The sequence below is a fragment of the Gasterosteus aculeatus genome, chromosome X (genome assembly GCF_964276395.1).
Source record: "Gasterosteus aculeatus chromosome X, fGasAcu3.hap1.1, whole genome shotgun sequence".
Lineage (NCBI taxonomy): Eukaryota > Metazoa > Chordata > Actinopteri > Perciformes > Gasterosteidae > Gasterosteus > Gasterosteus aculeatus.
The window spans coordinates 2,267,825-2,285,893 of record NC_135698.1 but is presented as its reverse complement, the minus strand read 5'-3'; the positions used below and the strand labels follow the sequence as shown (position 1 = coordinate 2,285,893).

The window sequence follows — 18,069 nt, the reverse complement described above, 5'->3', positions numbered from 1 at the left end:
ATTTTTTATTATAGTTGCAGCAGTAAAAGTAGTAGCAGTAGCGTTAAAGTGGTCTTAGTAGTTGATAGATCTACTAAGAAGTATTCTAGTAGAAAATAGTGGTAGTCGTATCAATGGCTGTAGTGGTTGTAGTAGCAGTTGAAATAACTGTCGTATTAAAAAAATAGCAGTAGTAGCCATATTAGAATCTGTAGTAGTAGTTGTAATATTAGTACGAGTATGAATACTATTAGAAGTTTGTGTCATAGCAGTAGGACTAGTAATGTCAGTTTTATTATTACTACACTTTTTTGTCAGAAAATAGAAAAAAAATTGGAATAACCAAAAAATTCTGCACGGCCATCATTGAGTCCATCCTCTGCTCCTCCATTAGCGTCTGGTACGCTGCAGCCACAGCCAAGGACAAGGGCAGGCTGCAGCGGGTCATCCGCTCTGCAGAGAGGGTGATCTGCTGCAATCTGCCGTCCCTGCAGGACTCGTTTGCCTCCAGGCGGGAAAGAAAGAGTGTAGCCGACCCCACAAACCCTCTGAGCCCCTTCCATCAGGCAGGAGGCTGAGGTCCATCAAGGCCACAGAAACTGCTTCAGCTGGTCTCATAGACACTACGCAGACACTTGCACAGTGTTTTTTTTGTTTATATTGTTCCTTTTTGCTTTTATATATTTATGTCATTTTTCTTATTTTTATTTTATTCTTATATCGCACCAATCACCTAGACAAATTCTCTTATGTGCAACAAGTACATTTTGAATGAAAAATTTATTTTAAGCCTACATTAAATGACAATGCCACCTGGCAGTTTTAAAAACATTAGAAACGAGTATCGTGAATGACTGATAAAGCCCACATTCTGTCCAGGAAAGGTCATTCTTCTTTTTGAAATGCTGTACATGTTTGCTTGACCGTTGGGAGTGTGGCTGGATGGTTTATGCCGCTACACGAATGACCCTGAACGGCGCTGTCTAGTGCGGGCGTGTGGTAGTTGGGTCGTGGGAGCAGAAGGATGCAGGTCCTCAGGCCGACTCACCCTGATGCCTAGCTCCACGTTTTCTCCACCGTATATTTCCATGCCTTCATCCAGCAGGCCAATCTCCTCAAAGTATTTCCTATCGACCACAAAGCAGCCAATCAAAGCAGGGCTCCTAAAATACAGGGTGAAAATAGACAGCGTCAGAGAAAAGTGGTAGAACATGTTTTGTACAAAGTCAAAGCATTACGCACTTACGTTCAGATACAAATATTCTTCAAGACACGCGCCCACTCTTAGGACACAGTTATCCCCACACCGGGCCCTTCAGATGTACCTTTTATGTATGGTGCATATATATGCTCTGAGAATTAGCCATTGCATTTCTTTGTAACGTATGCAGCACGTTGTGCTTGGAAATGATTCAGCCGTCAAAATGATGCTTTCAGCTAACACCACATATTCGGGACATTTTGAGGAACCATCTTCTTCATCAACATCAAACTGAATCCAAAAGAGTTAGACAAGAGCTAGACAATTGTAATTTTTTTTTTTTTATTAACTGCTATTTAACAGTTAATGACGTCATTTAACCGTTATAGCAGACTACTGTAACTTAACAGCATGTATACATATTTTCTGGGATGTAATGAATTTACACTTCCTTAAGTTCAATTAGTCTTAATCCATTTACATTGTACTGTCTATTGTTAGTTATGTGTCTCTAATGGGCATAGAATATTGGTATTATACAAAACTGCTAATTAAGTCATTTTTAGTAACATATGTGAGCGTAAAGTTATCAGCAGAAAGTGCATGTGTGCAAATCCCCTTTCAATTGTTTCTGGAAAACAAAGGCGTCATTCTGGATAGGGACAGAACTTTTCAGAATCACAAATGGTACGGAGCTTTTTATGCTTTAACATTTATTCCCATTCTGCTTGACTACTGCAATACATTGCTCACAGGATTACCTAATGAGGATTTCAATCATCTGCTGCAGTGGAAAAGGGAAATGTGTTGTGAGCTACAAACCAGCTAATGTTTAAAATTTAAACCCTTCAGGTCATCTGGTTCTCCTCGAAAAACTGTAAAATGCCTAAAGCTTTTGTTCATATTGGTAGTTTTCTTGGCTAATGGTATTGAAGAACTATCAATATGTCTATTTGAGTGCATGGGCAATGACTGTACACAGTGTACCTCTCATTAAAGTGCTGTATTAGTGGTGAGTAGTGATCAGCCACCCACTGCTACTTATGACATCGCACTCAACGGGATTTGGGGTTGCGCGGAATACTCAATTTTTTATATGGCTTTGAATTTTCCTCCTGACCCCCTGTGTGAACCTCTTCATGAGAGGGGGGGTGGGGGGGGGGGGGGGCAAATACTGGTCTGTGACCAAAACCTTCATGACAGTAAGAAACGGCTGCTGCGTCCACTTTTAAACCGACAACTGAAAACAGTTGACCAAATTACACAAGACAGGGGACCGAGCCTTCTTCCATAAACTCACAGCCAAATCAGCTTCACCACCTAAAATGTGACGCCTCTGGTGGGCTGGTAGGGGTCAGCCCCCCCCCAGTATGAGGTGGTCACCCGTGCTCTCCAATACTGGAATCTTGCCAACTTTCAGAGACTATGTGAGTTCTGAACCTCACATCCAAATTGTTGCAAAATCGGTCCAGTCTGTGAAATAGGCCATTGTTGTGCACCTCTTCCTCACCGTCATACACCCACACAACCCCCCCCCCCACACACACGCACACACTCAGGAGTACAAGGTGCTGGAGGACATGCAAAAATGTTCTGTATTTTGGAGTATAAATCAGTTTGGACTGAATGTCCTTGCTGGGCCAGTTCCAGTAGCAGCTTGATGGAAGCATAAAGGAACGCGTTGCAGGAAATGCATTAGTTCAAGACACAGAAATTCAAAGTGGGTCTAAACTCTCCCGTCTTTTTTCAAATCCTGTCTGCTGTCAGTTTTGGCAGACCGATACAGCCTGTTTCTGCAAAAGGGCATAAATATCTACAGAGAGGTGATCTATCTCCTCCTGGGAAAACCGCATGCCAAAAAACAGCCAAGGGACGTTAGAGAAGTCTAGGTGTCCTGTTCATCCATTCATTCCAACGTGCAGCTGTATGATGACCATGAAATTGTGTTAGAGGATGAGTGAAGAGCTGCCAAGCCAAAAAAACAGCAACATTCTCATAGGTAGGCATGGGGGCTCTATGCCATCAAAGTGCCCCCCTGCTTACTGTGAACGGGCAGCAGGTAGCGGCTGAGCTGTGATTAATCTGTCCAAAGAGCTTATTGATTAATCAAATCAATCGTAGGAGCTCCTCCATGGCTCAGGGGGCTCCCAGGTGGTCATTCAGGTCCTTTCTTCAGAGGCCACATTGGCTAGAGACATCACAAAGACATCACAGCCGTCTCAACTCCCTGGATCAGATTTTCCATTTTGCTGATTAAATCAGTCTGAGACGGTGGGCAAGAGGTCTTAGGCTGGGAAGATGCTGGACCATCTAAATGGGGAGTAACATCAGCCATGTGTGCTGCCTTTCTTACTGTGTGCTCATGGACAATTTTATTAATGCAAATGGAGTCTCAAAGGAGGAGACTATTATTCACCAAGTCCCATAGAGGGTGCACCCTGTGGGAGTTGGAACAAAGTAGTTCCTGCATTACCTGATAGGGGCGGTGTGGTTGTGTTGGCTCCACCAAGACCTTGGTGGGTTGAGGTATCGACACCACAGCTCCCAGTCGAAGCCCTGAGCAGACAGCGGATACTCCTCAATCTCAAAGGTGTCGTACTTGATGTTGTCAAAGGATGGAGACACCACCCGGGTCCGGTTCTCCTTTATTCGCTGCAGTATCGGTTCTGCCCTTTGGGATGACACAGCACAGACAGAATGTTGGAGAGCACGCTATGATAATTCAACATCAGATTCAACGTAACTTGAGAAACTGTCCAAATGAAAACGGAAATAACAGATGAAAGTTAAACCATCTGTACAGCTGAACGTCTCAAAGTTTGACACAATATGTATCCATAGATTTAAGTATAGATATACATTCCGTTTGGAATGTTTGGGAAAACCGTATTAAATGAAATGAGAAAATACACAGTTTTATTCTTTTGATAACAGCGCGACTTCTGGCTCCGCCTCCTGTGCCCACAAATCTTCCTTCGGTCGCTGCGGCCCATCGAGTTAAGAGCCAGCAACCGTCTCCCACCTGGTCCAATGTCGCCATCCAGATGGCCCACAAGAAAGGCATCAGTGGCAGGATATAGAGAATGATGTCTCATTCCAGCTGGGCAATGGAAGAAAAAAACTGCCACATTAGTTTCCTCTCCGCTAGTGGCATGAAGCTCCTATGAGCACTTGCAGCTTGTTCCACACATAAAAGTCTGGGTGCAGAAGGCCCAGAAGCAGCCACCTCCTCACATTATTATCAGAAGTAAGAAATGTCCTGAAATGTGCATGTTAAACCATCGTCTACCACCTCCAACGCAGTGGGCGAGTTAGTATCCCGGCACAACCTGTGTTGCAAACACTACGTTTTCCCATCAACTGCCAAAGATCAAATTCCTCTTGACGTGCTCATCCATTAGTCTAGAATGAGTTTAATAGTGCTCCCAGGAGACATCGCACGGTCTAATGTTCTTTAAAGGGGGAAACGTCAGATCAGCGTCCATCTCACTGCCTATGTGACACCACAACACGGGCCTACAGTGCGGTGGGAGGGCGGCTTCCAGCGGCATGCGGATGCACTCGGCTAAGGTTTCATCATCGTCATGCTCGAGGGGAAAGACAGCGGTAGACGTTCGAGCGGAGAAGGTCAAACTACTTGAATGGCCTCCTTAAGTAATATGGGAAGGACAATGCCATCGAAGTACATGAGAGAGGGATGGAAAGAGCATCAATCAGTCCCTCTGTACCCTCAGGTAGAATGATCAGGTTCAAGTGGACAGATGTGAGATGGGACTGTGTGTGATCTTATTATTTTATTATTAACATTATTAGAGTACAGATATAAATACATGCACTGTATCACTTAAGTTAACTCAAATAATGATAATGGCAGTACTAATAACTAATCATTAGTTATCCTTTCTAAAGAGTGATATTTATGCGATAAGGGAAAGATTTGTGTGAACATGTTTGTGGAGCATTTACTGCTTTTGAGAAATGTTTGTGTCTGTAAGAACAAAAGAATAACAATGAATTCCCATTATACCATCACCACGTATCCTGTTTGTATCGTGGGCATCAAATGACATGACACAACACTTCAAAAAGGAAATAATCAATAAACAGGACACAATAAATTTGAACACAAATAATACGTGTAAGAAATGGGTACGTTTCTAACGAGATGTAGGAAAGAACAGTGTTCATGCAGCTGAGCTCTTTTGTATTCCTGAGAATAATGAATTCATTGGTCTTATACCAAAAGCCCTCTGTGGCCCAATGTGGGCGGTTTGTGGGGGTTCTATGATGTGTTATGTATTTGTGTGTACGTGTTGACGGGCGAGAAAACACTACAGCACAGAAACCAAACACTACAGCCTGTGAATCGCTATTAGGTTTCCTGCTGTTGAATCGATTCACAAGTACACAGAGCTGTCAGTGGGCTTTAAAGAGGCGATGAAGAGTCCACTTAATATATATGTATATATATATATATATATATATATATATATATATATATATATATATATATATATATATATATATATATATATATTATATATGTGTGTTAATATTGTTAATACAAGTTGTGAAGGATATAAAATACATGGAAATGCAGGAGCAAAACTATGAAAAGTTCCACCGTGAAACAAAGGCAGAACTAAAGTATATAAACACGAGTACTGGGCACGAAAAAGCGTTATCGCGTTAACTCATTAACGCCTTTATTGAGCGTTTTATAAATAATTATCAGTTTGAAAGTCCGTTGCTCACTGTTACAGAGCGCACCAGAACAGTGTGTGTCCACTTCATCCTAGTTTACTGTCCAACGCTTCTCAGCACTCACCTGGAATTCACGTCCGTCCCCCCTGCAGCCATTCCCTCGGCAGTCCCTCACTAGTCATGTCCACTCACTAGTCATGTCCTCTCACTAGTTAGGTCCCCTCACTAGTCATGTCCACTCACTAGTCATGTCCCCTCACTAGTTAGGTCCCCTCACTAGCACGGTCTACTCACTAGTCAGGTCCACTCACTAGCACGGTCTACTCACTAGTCATGTCCACTCACTAGTTAGGTCCCCTCACTAGTCATGTCCCCTCACTAGTTAGGTCCCCTCACTAGTCAGGTCCACTCACTAGCACGGTCTACTCACTAGTCAGGTCCACTCACTAGCACGGCCTACTCACTAGTTAGGTCCCCTCACTAGCACGGTCCACTCACTAGTCAGGTCCACTCACTAGCACGGTCTACTCACTAGTCATGTCCACTCACTAGTTAGGTCCCCTCACTAGTCATGTCCCCTCACTAGTTAGGTCCCCTCACTAGTCAGGTCCACTCACTAGCACGGTCTACTCACTAGTCAGGTCCACTCACTAGCACGGCCTACTCACTAGTTAGGTCCCCTCACTAGCACGGTCCACTCACTAGTCAGGTCCCCTCACTAGCACGGTCTACTCACTAGTTAGGTCCCCTCACTAGTCATGTCCCCTCACTAGTTAGGTCCCCTCACTAGTCAGGTCCACTCACTAGCACGGTCCACTCACGAGTCAGGTCCCCTCACTAGCACGGTCTACTCACTAGTTAGGTCCCCTTACTAGTCAGGTCCACTCACTAGCACGGCCTACTCACTAGTTAGGTCCCCTCACTAGCACGGTCCACTCACTAGTCAGGTCCCCTCACTAGCGCGGTCTACTCACTAGTTAGGTCCACTCACTAGTTAGGTCCCCTCACTAGTCATGTCCCCTCACTAGTTAGGTCCCCTCACTAGTCAGGTCCACTCACTAGCACGGTCTACTCACTAGTCAGGTCCACTCACTAGCACGGCCTACTCACTAGTTAGGTCCCCTCACTAGCACGGTCCACTCACTAGTCAGGTCCCCTCACTAGCACGGTCTACTCACTAGTTAGGTCCACTCACTAGTTAGGTCCCCTTACTAGTCAGGTCCACTCACTAGCACGGCCTACTCACTAGTTAGGTCCCCTCACTAGCACGGTCCACTCACTAGCACGGTCCACTCACTAGTCAGGTCCCCTCACTAGCACGGTCTACTCACTAGTCATGTCTCCTCACTAGTTAGGTCCCCTCACTAGTCAGGTCCACTCACTAGCACGGTCTACTCACTAGTTAGGTCCACTCACTAGTTAGGTCCCCTCACTGGTCAGGTCCACTCACTAGTTAGGTCCCCTCACTAGTCAGGTCCACTCACTAGCACGGTCCACTCACTAGTCAGGTCCACTCACTAGTTAGGTCCCCTCACTAGTCAGGTCCACTCACTAGTCAGGTCCCCTCACTAGCACGGTCCACTCACTAGTTAGGTCCACTCACTAGTTAGGTCCCCTCACTGGTCAGGTCCACTCACTGGTCAGGTCCCCTCACTACTCAGGTCCCCTCACTGGTCAGGTCCCCTCACTAGTCAGTTCTAGTCACTAGTCAGGTCCCCTCACTAGCACCTGTTTCCTGCCGGGTTGTCTTGTGTGTTGCTGCCAAGCTCTGACGCATCGTCTAATGCCTGTTTTCACTGTGACTTTTCTACCGAACCCTTCTTGGATTTGTTTGCCTGAGTGACTGATCTCCTTGCTGACTACCAGTAGACTCACTACACCTGTATTCTGTATTTGGTGTCCAGCTCTCGGGTTCCAGTACTTTTTAAACGGTACATGCGTCACCATGTTTGTTCTCTGAGTGTAAATTCACATAATCTGCTGGAAATCCAGAGAAAACGTTTTTTTGTTTTACTATGATCCATCACTAAAGCTAATGTCATGCAAGAGAGCCGATGGTGAAGCTGAATCTACACCAGGGAGTCAAACCCATTTTACGTACTATAGAGACAAATCCGGGTGAGAAGTTTTAACACGCACACAGATTTAGTTTACATCCTGCCCTCACTGTAATAAAGTATTCAGCTACATGGGTCACAGTTTGCTGTGTCAGCAGATTGTACCGTCGACTGTCATTGTGAAAGGTAAAAGTATTTAGCAAACTAGTACATTCATCAGAAAAACGAACACCTCAGCGTCATTTGGAGGCTCCCTGCCTTCAGAAACAAGGTACGGGACCTGATGAACAGCTCTTCCCCAGAGAGGTTTCCACCAGCTCCCCACCCGGCCCCCTCCGGACACCAAAACGACCAGCAAGACTAACAAAGCACTCTTGTCACTTTAAAGCCATTGGTGCCTGTGTATCTTTTATAATTGATTCATTTAATGTCTTGTTTGTTTTACATCAGTTAGGTATTTTACGTTGTTGCTGCTGAATGGACTAATGACTCTAAATGACAAACATCTTTATCCTTAATGTTTTTGTACCAAACTAATTTTCTGTACAGCTGAGGTTTCCAATGCAAAGCAGCTTCCAACAGCACAAACCAGCTTAATGGCCCGTTACACCGTAATGTTCTCATTAGCACGGTGCCCCGCTAAGGGAAGCCAAACGGGCTCCTAACGACGCTCCTGCCACCTCCACTTCTCAGGTGGCCTTGGCGGAGGCCCATGAACACCACCCTCCCACAGCCAGGGGGGGAACTGGTGCACTGCTGTCGCAGTGGTGACGGCGCACCAATGAATGGGTGAAGGATTAAAGCTTTGAGTAGCCTGAAGACTGAAGAGAGACATATACCATTTGCTCCTTCTCAAAATCCTTCCCCTCACACACAGAGCAGCATCTGTGGAGGCTCCAGGCTCACCTTGCTGGTCCATAGATGCAGAGTAACTTGTTCCTAGAGTCTTAAAAAGTAGGATGGAGGCCAGGGCGTTCAGTTATCGAGCTCCTCAGTCGGAATGAACACACTGCAACCATCATTGGTCACATTTGTACTACTATGACCCCAATACCCTATTACCCCAATACCCTATTATCCTAATACCCTAACCCTATTACCCCAATACCCTATTACCCCAATACCCTATTACCCTAATACCCTAACCCTATTACCCCAATACCCTAATACCCTAACCCTATTACCCCAATACCCTATTACCCCAATACCCTATTACCCTAACCCTATTACCCCAATACCCTATTACCCCAATACCCTATTACCCCAATACCCTATTACCCTAACCCTATTACCCCAATACCCTATTACCCTAATACCCTAACCCTATTACCCCAATACCCTATTACCCTAACCCTATTACCCCAATACCCTATTACCCTAACCCTAATACCCTAATCATATTACCCTAATCATATTACCCTAACCATAATACCCTAACCATAATACCCTAACCTTATTACCCTAATACCCTAACCCTATTACCCTATTACCCTAACCCGGCCATGGCTTGATTTTATCATCATTACTATTCTACCCCATCCAGTGCTGCTGTTATTACTTTATTAGTTTTGATTTCCCATCATTATTCTGCGTCCTACTTGTGTCATGCATCCACTAGTCATGGATGTATCTTCTTGTTCTGTTTTCTATTTGTATTTCTTCCTTTAAAAAGCTTCCTTCCTTCCTGTGGACAGGTGTTGTAAATCAGCGTTCCACTACAAACACTAGACACGCGTTGACTGCAGAGGATTTTAGGATCGCCAGTGATTACGCTAAACTATTATTGCTGCTGGATCCTATTTCATGGTCAGGGAAGTTTTATGATCTTAGATTGTTTACACCAAGTAAAATCTCTACAGAGACCAATAAAGCTCAACGTTCTCTTTTCATTTCGATTGTACATTACAAAGTGGTTGTTTACTAGTTTTCCTTATGCTACTGATTGATTAGAACTCTGTATATACATGTTTTTGTTGTCTACTCTGTTGTGTCAGGCGCTATAGAAATACATTTGATTTCCCCACCATTGAAGAGTAATCTATTATTGGCTGGCAAAGATAAAGGACTAATCAATATAAATAAGTCTGTCATAATTACCAAAATGGCTCATAGGAGCGAAGCCTGTGCACCTGGTTGAATAACAAATGTTCAAGAAAATTGAAATGATGACTTCATGAACCAGCTGGAGATAGTTTTGTGCTGCTCAGTCTCTGTTATAATGTTTGTAATACAACTTATTCCAAACTAATAAAAAGGTAACCATACGGCATCTCTTTCAAGTTACGTCTATCTGGCACCAGGAGGTGTCTAACTAGTACGGACCCATCAGCACTCACCATCCAGTGTTGAACTCCACATGAGCATCGAACAGAGCGACGACGGGAGCCGAGGCTGCCCTCCATCCGCTGACTCTGGATCTGATCAGCCCCTCCTGCTTGTCATGGCGAACCACCTTGACGAATCCCGGGCCGTACTGAATGTTGGTCTCCTCCACAAATCTCTGCAGGTTCTCTTTCAGCTCCACTGTACAAAGAGTGAAACACAAATACACTTAAAGAAAAGTCCCTGAAGCCTTTCGCAGTATTGATCCTATTGACAAAAACTCCTCCACAGGACCAAAGAAAAGCAATCAGCGTTACTGCTGTTCTGAGGTGATAGTTCTCAGGCGCAGAGGATGTCATGTGTGTACACTCGCCTGCCGAGGCCAATCTGTGATTTTTGAATTGTAAATGAATTGAACGGAATTCAGTGTGAGCATTTCTCTGTGTTTGTTTTTCAACCCCCAATGTGTCCAGGAACTGTTTTTTTTACATTTAGACTTCTTCTTTGCACAGGCCTTTGTTTTTAAGATGGAGGGTTCTAGTGTAAGTGTGTAATACTCGATATATATACGGGTGTATAAAAATAGCTAAAAACTGGTCCATTGTGTTGCTATGGAAACAGCTAATGGGGATGTATGTGGGATGTGAGGGATCTATAGACTACCATAGTACAGCTTGGTACACAGCATACAGAATCTAATCTTGAGTTTTATGTCTCCAACCAAAGGGATGGGGGGGGGGGGGGGGGGCATTTCTTGTCCAACAGCTGAAACAGTCAATATTGCAGAAATCTCACATATTCACCTTGTCTATGAAAACAAGAGTTGTGCCAGAAGGTTTAAAAATTAAAAAGTTTCTCCTTTGTTCAAAGTGGAAATTCCCTCATTATGGAAACTAATTGTGGTTTAATTACGTATGCTACATGGTTCAGATTAAATAAACTGTCTTTGAATATAAAATGTAATTTAATCAATATTAATATGATTAAAAGCTTAAAAGATTTAAGTACAAAATTATACTGAGGTTGTATGCAAAATTCAAATTAAATTCATTGAGATGCCTCAAATGTCTACAAAAATCCTGGGAATTATAGTTGATGACAGCTTAAAAGGGATTAAACATATTGTGCTAGTAGAAAAAGTCCCACATCCACTGGAATAATGAGAAGGTTTAGAACTCTACGTCTACAAACTGTCTCCTTATTCTTTATCACAGCTTAATGAATCCCTATATTTCTTTGCTCATTTATTCGAGAAATTGCAGATCCACACTATTGACACCATTGACGGAGTTCATGACGAACATCAATACTTCTCAAATGTGGTGAGCGGATCTTCCTATGACTTCAGAGCCTGCTCCAAAAGTAATTCAGAGATTCCCTCATATCCAACTCGCCAATCTTCAGATCCTTCATAAAAGTGCTAGATGCAAACATTGACGCTACTATATTTTGTATAGCTATTGTATTGCTATTGTTATCATATATCATGTAAAAAATAGTTCAGGTAATCATAGCTTGTGTATACTTATTTCATGTTCTTTGCAATATCTTTAAATCTTATTTTAGCTGAAGCCTTCAAATAAGCCCAGTCAGCTGCTTTTTGGCCTCTTCCAGAACTTGCAACTGATTTTATCTTTAATACGTTTGTTTCATATTAAATTGTGCAAATAAGAGAGCGTCTGGGTCAAGCTGCTGTGCCTGCAGCCACCGTGACCCAACCCCGGATAAGTGGAGGAAAATGGATGGATTTTGCCTTCATCACACCTCAGTTGACACAGATTTGTCATAATTACGCCATCAATCGATTACCTTCATCTCTACCATTCAATTGTTGTTCACAGAAAACCATATTTCCGAGAGAGTTATGACCATTGTAATGAATTATGAGGAAAAACTTGAGGTGCACGTTGAATGGAGTAATCCCCCCGGTCCTCCCACTAATGAGTGTTCACCGCGCAGCCAGCAGAACTAAACCGATATATACGTTTAATGGAAGAACAGAACATCTGCAGGCAACTGTAGCAGAGACACATTCCTCATGAGAGTAATAATAGAATTGGCGGAATTTAAATATATTCCATGTTACGTGATGCAATTATCAACAGCGGTCTGCTGCAATAAGTTGAATCTGTTGTCATATCTTACTGATGCAGCTAATGGTAGAATATGTCCGGATCTCCACCATGAAGAATATTGAATATGTGTGGTTTCACCCACATGGTTGAGTATTTACAGTAATATATTATAAATCTTTATCTATTATTCACGAAAAGACCCCTAATTAATCTTTGTGAATTGACTCTTTATTTGAACAAGTGAGTGAGATGAATGGTTCTGTTTTAAAAGTCTGGACGTCAGTTTGACTCTAAGTTTATTGATGAGTTTAATAGTGTTTTGAGTTTGATGAGTTGATGAACTTTGAGTCAAAATCTGTTAACAAGGTGTAATCTGTAAATCTATAAGGGAGGTGTATATTTAAACTATACGGTGATGGCATTAAATAAAGGTGCAATGAACGAGCAGTGGGCAGAATCCTTCATGCTACTCGGGTGAAATCTGCAAACAACATATTACCAAGGCGTGTTGTGTGACATGCTCAGAGCATTGAGATGACGTGTTAAATAGTGCAGCGAACACGCTGATTTGAAGGCGCGAGGACAGATGGCAGCGATGGCCGTTAATCTGCACACAGTGGGGAGAACAAGTATTTGATACGCTGCCCATTTTGCAGGTTTTCCCACTTACGAAGCATGTAGGAGTCATTTTTATCATACGTACTCCTCGACTGTGAGCGTGAGAACTACAGGAAACGTATGATGTCTGTAATTGCAAACAAAGGTTTCTGTACCAAATATTACGTTTACTTATGTCATGCAAAAAAAAAAAAAGCAAAATGCACGGTACATTTTTAAAATCTGCAGCGTATTAAATACTTCTTCCTTATAATACAGTCCTCCTTACTGCACATCTCTAAAGCGGGTTGCATCCACAGAAGAGCATGCACATAGTTAGGAGTTATTTTGGATGATTCTCACGGCTGCTGCTGTGGTCGTCTACCAGAATGATCTCTTTGAGCAGATGCGATGGAGTCCTCTGGATGGCTGTGTGGACGGAGCGCAGCAACACTGACAAGGCCTCATTAACAAAGATGAAGATGACACTGAGCTGAGGAAGATCTGATGAATAGGACATGTTCCTGCATCTGGGCGGGGACACAGAGAGAGCATTTCAGCTGGAATCCATACGGATACGGATCAGTTAAGTACACATTGACTGACTGACCCGTCCGGTCGTAGGTCCGCAATCGGCCGGGTGAGGGAGATGCGGTCGCTAAGGTAGCCATTGTAACCGTAGTAACGGAACTTCCTGAGGGCGACCCTTCGACTCTCCGGGCCCAGGTCGTGACCCCAGTGGTCGAAGAGTGAGGAGGAGGAGTCTGACGAGGACGCAGCTTCTTCCCCGTCCTTCCGAGGGGTCTCTGTGGACAGAGAGGTTCATTTTAAGAAATACTATTTTCAGCTTTTCTCCAGACCCGCCGCTGTTGTGCTGGCAGATGCCGTGAAACCGACGTGATGTGCAGCAATTAAATGACGAATGAAGCTCCCCCAACAAAAGTAATAGCGACAGTGAGGTGCGAGGTATGCTGTCCGCTTAATAAACCCAATCTAAAAGAATCATTTCAGCAGCACCGGAGAACATGAACTGTGGTGCGTCTTCTCCGGGAATCTCATCGTTATTACAAATAACTTATTCTGGCAGTCACTCCAATCTGTTCCTGCGGAGGTGGACACAAATCCACTTAACGAAGCCACGGTAACGTTTGCTTTTCATCAGCGTCTCAGGGTCCTGTGCTGCATGAGCAGCAAGGAGCCGCTTCACATGCACGGTGGAAAACAAAGAGGGACATAAGGACGTATAATGAGCATAAGTATGATGCACCAGGCATGCTTGGAAGGGAAACGTAGAGAATAGTTTGAATTTAATGTGCACATGTCTTTTAAATGAGTCGCGCGGATGTTAAACACCACTTTCCCTTCCTCCCCCTTTGCCTGCTGAAGGACCGCGAGGTGCCTCCTCTCCTTCCGCAGCCGAATAGCTCGTGATTAGTTTGAAGAGCAGCGCTCCCCCCCCCCCCCTGTTGGCAGTAACGTGATTAATGCTCCCGTGGGTGGCACGCCACCTTCCTCCAAATGCCTTCAGAGCCTCATGGCGGCGAGCGGCGAGAGCGGATACGTGCATCACGCCAGAGACACAAAGTCTGCAATTACACCAGGAAACGTCGCCGCGTTGCTTTCGAAGGGTTTGACAGCTGGCGCCAGCCAGGTCCAGTCAAGCCCACCTGCTGTGGGAGGGAGGATGAGGAAACTGAATAAGCTTCTGAATATGAAATTCAGTTCATGAACTTGCTGGTTCAACATGTTGCACCCAGTGGAATTCAGCTGCAAGGCGATCAAATGGGTGTAGTTTTGTGTTTTAAAATACAATTAACAAAATTATTTCGCTTAGACCTGGAGATGTGCCATCGAAAGTAGCCTGAGAACATTTATACCCACTGTTATGACGTAATGATGTAATAACCGTGCACGTGACAAATGAAGAACTGGGAAGGACGCAAACCGAGGCCCTCGGGTTACTCTGGCTGCGTTGTGATGGTAAACACAGGACACACACACATTCTTCTCGACACCCAGATGGACGAATAGATGGATAGATGATAAATCGATAGATTTGCGTGGTCGGATGAATAGATGGATAGATGGATAGATAACATGGATTTCGGAGGACTCTCTTCGCACCTTTTCATTAATTAATTCTCTCCATCACCTTCTTCTGCTTTTGTCACACCTGATAAATGGGGATGGTAAATGGACTGTACTTCTACTGTTCTAGTCTTCTGATTGCTCAGAGCGGCCCGCAAATTAACCTCCTCACTGTCTGAGTGGCTTCCATTATCATACTGTCTTATAATAATAAAAGGCTTTAGCTCCTGCACTTTCTTTTACTGAGAGACTCCAGCATGTTCTAACATCCTCCACTGAACTTTGTCAACAGCATAAATACAGCGATGCAACAGCAGCAGTGAACGCGGCGGGCTGGAGGTGTACTTTGAGTCGTCGGTATGAGCAGGTACCGGCCCTGTGCCGTGGAGGGGAACGCTTACGGCTCAACGATTCGGGTTTTGCATCTCGATTAGGGAGCTAAACTTCCGGCTCCACTTTGTAATGATTCAGAGCTAAATCCAGCTGGAGTCTCACCCCTGAACACTCTACGCGTACTACGTCACCTTTTGAGCACATCCAATTCAGGGAAAGGAAATGTTATGGCAGAAAATGGATGAAAGACATCCAGCTTGCATTCAGCACTTGCTTTGACAGGAAATGTGTGGAGACCCAGTGTTTACTGACATCCCCCATGTGGTGCGGGCTTTCATCCTCTGCACTAAATCACACAGTGGAACCAGGAATCTTGTGTTTATGCAGCGCCACCCATGTACGAGTGGGATGAAAGGAGGCAAACCGCTCAAAACAACCAAGAGCGTAAAAGGGACATAAGCCCGATTTGCAAAACCCAGCGTGAGGATGTAAACGCATTCAATTAGACCAGCGCACCTCCTCCGTGCAATTCCAAGCTGCTCATCAGCCCCCCTTTGAAACGCAGGAAACCATCAATGAAATAATTCTTTTTTTTAATGGAGAAAATCTCATTTGCTCTGCAAACCCTGCAAGATTATCTGCCCCCCCGAATGCTTTTCGTATACTTAAAGAGGCAGGAAGGAGAAAGCACAGGGAATCTGTTTGCCTTTTAGCTTAGCTTAGCTTTTTTCATTTCGGAGCCAGCGATGACAAAAGGGCTTCAGATGTTTGATGAAGCGAGCCGCCAGCACGCTCACCCAGAAGCACTTGACTGAACCCTGCGCAAAAGGTGAGCGGGTCTACTCGTCCTCGCACTAAATCAAAGTAGTGGAGAGTACGTGGTGGGTGGGGGGGTGAGGGGGGTGCTGCAGCTTCCTGCAAAAGGTTCACACGTGATTAATTGAATGGAGCAGTGAGCAGATGGAAACGTGCGCCGTCATCACCTCCACTCGGGTATGAATAATATGTTTAGTGGCTCACACCTGGACGGGTCAAATGTGGACTCGCAATGTGGCCAGAGGAGCCGAGGACACTCGCACTCTTCTACATTGACCCCGAGCAGACAACCCCACCTGATTTAAACAACATGGGGGGGGGTTATTGAGCAGAAGGGAATTGCACATTTGGAATCTGAGTGCTTGTTCTTTGGAGAAGACGGAAGCAGAATAACTCCATTCAGACGTGAACTTTATATAACAAGACAATGCAGCTTTACGGTCGCCCTTGTGTCTCCAGCCCAATAATCCCTTTTCTGTGAAGGTTTGACGGAGTAACAATTCTGTCATTCTTCCAAAAGCCTGATTTTAGAGACACTAAAAACCGTGATGGATTTTCTCTCACACAGCGGGAGCAGTGTGGAGCCGCCCGGGGAGCGGTTAGGCGTCTTGCTCCGGGACACTTGGACATGGGACATGGAGCAGCCGGGCTTCCCACCGCCAACCCCCCGCGGTTCCCGGAGCACCATCTCTACTCCATGCGCCACGGTCGGCCATTTTTTTTTTTGTATTCATCGAGACATGAGAACGAGGCGTAAAGCAGACGTCTTGCTATAAAGCGGCTTCTATAAAGCTCCCGTTGTGGTTTACTCAGCTGAGTAACGCACGATGTTTTCTCCTCTCACTTCCCGCTGTGTCTCCAAACCGCAGACGAAACCGGAGAGACGGAGTCCATTGTCAAGTCATTTCCTTTACCACGCTAACAAGCTTTTAACACCACCGACCATCTATTTCTCCCCGTCCTGCTGCCGTGAGAGTCTTGATGGTCGCCTCTCTTTCTCTCAGCACACACGTGTGCGTGTTTGTGTGTGGCAGGTGGGCTTTAACCATCATGACCATCATCACACATCAACACAAACAGGAAGAAACACGGCCCATGAAAAGAGCACAGCGCGGCCTCTCGAGGGGGATGGTGAGCGCTGTGCTGATCACAGCTGGCCTGCTGTCTGAAGTGGAAATCAATACAGATCGAGTGGGTCTTCCTGTAAATCCATATGGCTCTTCCTTTACTAATTACAGTACAGCCCTGCTGGTAAGGTGTTGTTGTCTCATGCAATGGAACTGGTGGACCAGGCATGTGTTTGAAAGAGAGGAACCCCCCCCTCCCAAGAAAACAAGATTTGCATTTGGCTTTTGTTACACAAGTCCATGTTCCTGACTGAGGGACGCTTGTGGTTGTGTTTTATTGCACAAGTCCAGATATGAAGCTTCAATGATGATGTGGAAACCTTGCGTAATTATCAACATGATTTTCTCTACAAAAATACGAGCAGATGCTGCTGGTGTTGGTCTCGGTTTGTCCCCAACAATCAGTGCTACTGGAAGTATCCATCACAACATTTCTGATGAACAGGGAAGTTGCACTAGTGGCACTGAAATAATCCTGCCTACAGACCGCGAATAAGGTGATGGCGTCTTCAACAAGCAGACACCACAGCGGCTCTGTAGATCAGAGAAGCTGCTGTGGATTCAGAAGACCGGTTAAGAAACAAAAGACTATTTTATTCCTTGGATTTAAAAGTTAAAAAAAAAAACATGTCTGAAAAGTTAATCATTTAAGTCCAGTGAGCTGAGCAATGTGAGTGCAAGTCACGAGGATTTCCAGAGGAATACAAACTTCTGGAGAAACCCAGAAAAGACCTTGTATTTTCCCCTCTGCGACCTCTATCTGTACACAA

The 18,069-nt window shown here is 44.6% G+C and overlaps 1 protein-coding gene across 3 annotated transcripts in view; it reads right to left on the bottom strand.

Moving 5' to 3' along the window:
• Positions 1-18,069, bottom strand: part of LOC120809345 (polypeptide N-acetylgalactosaminyltransferase 18) — a 94,437-nt gene that overhangs the window by 33,427 nt on the left and 42,941 nt on the right. For all 3 annotated transcript variants that reach the window (XM_040163070.2, XM_040163069.2, XM_040163071.2), the window contains exons 2-6: positions 13,546-13,741; positions 13,299-13,465; positions 10,278-10,464; positions 3,654-3,851; positions 1,028-1,142 (exon numbers count right to left, since the gene is read on the bottom strand). In XM_040163070.2, coding sequence (XP_040019004.2) covers positions 1,028-1,142; positions 3,654-3,851; positions 10,278-10,464; positions 13,299-13,465; positions 13,546-13,741 — 863 coding nt within the window. The remainder of the gene's footprint in view (positions 1-1,027; positions 1,143-3,653; positions 3,852-10,277; positions 10,465-13,298; positions 13,466-13,545; positions 13,742-18,069) is intronic.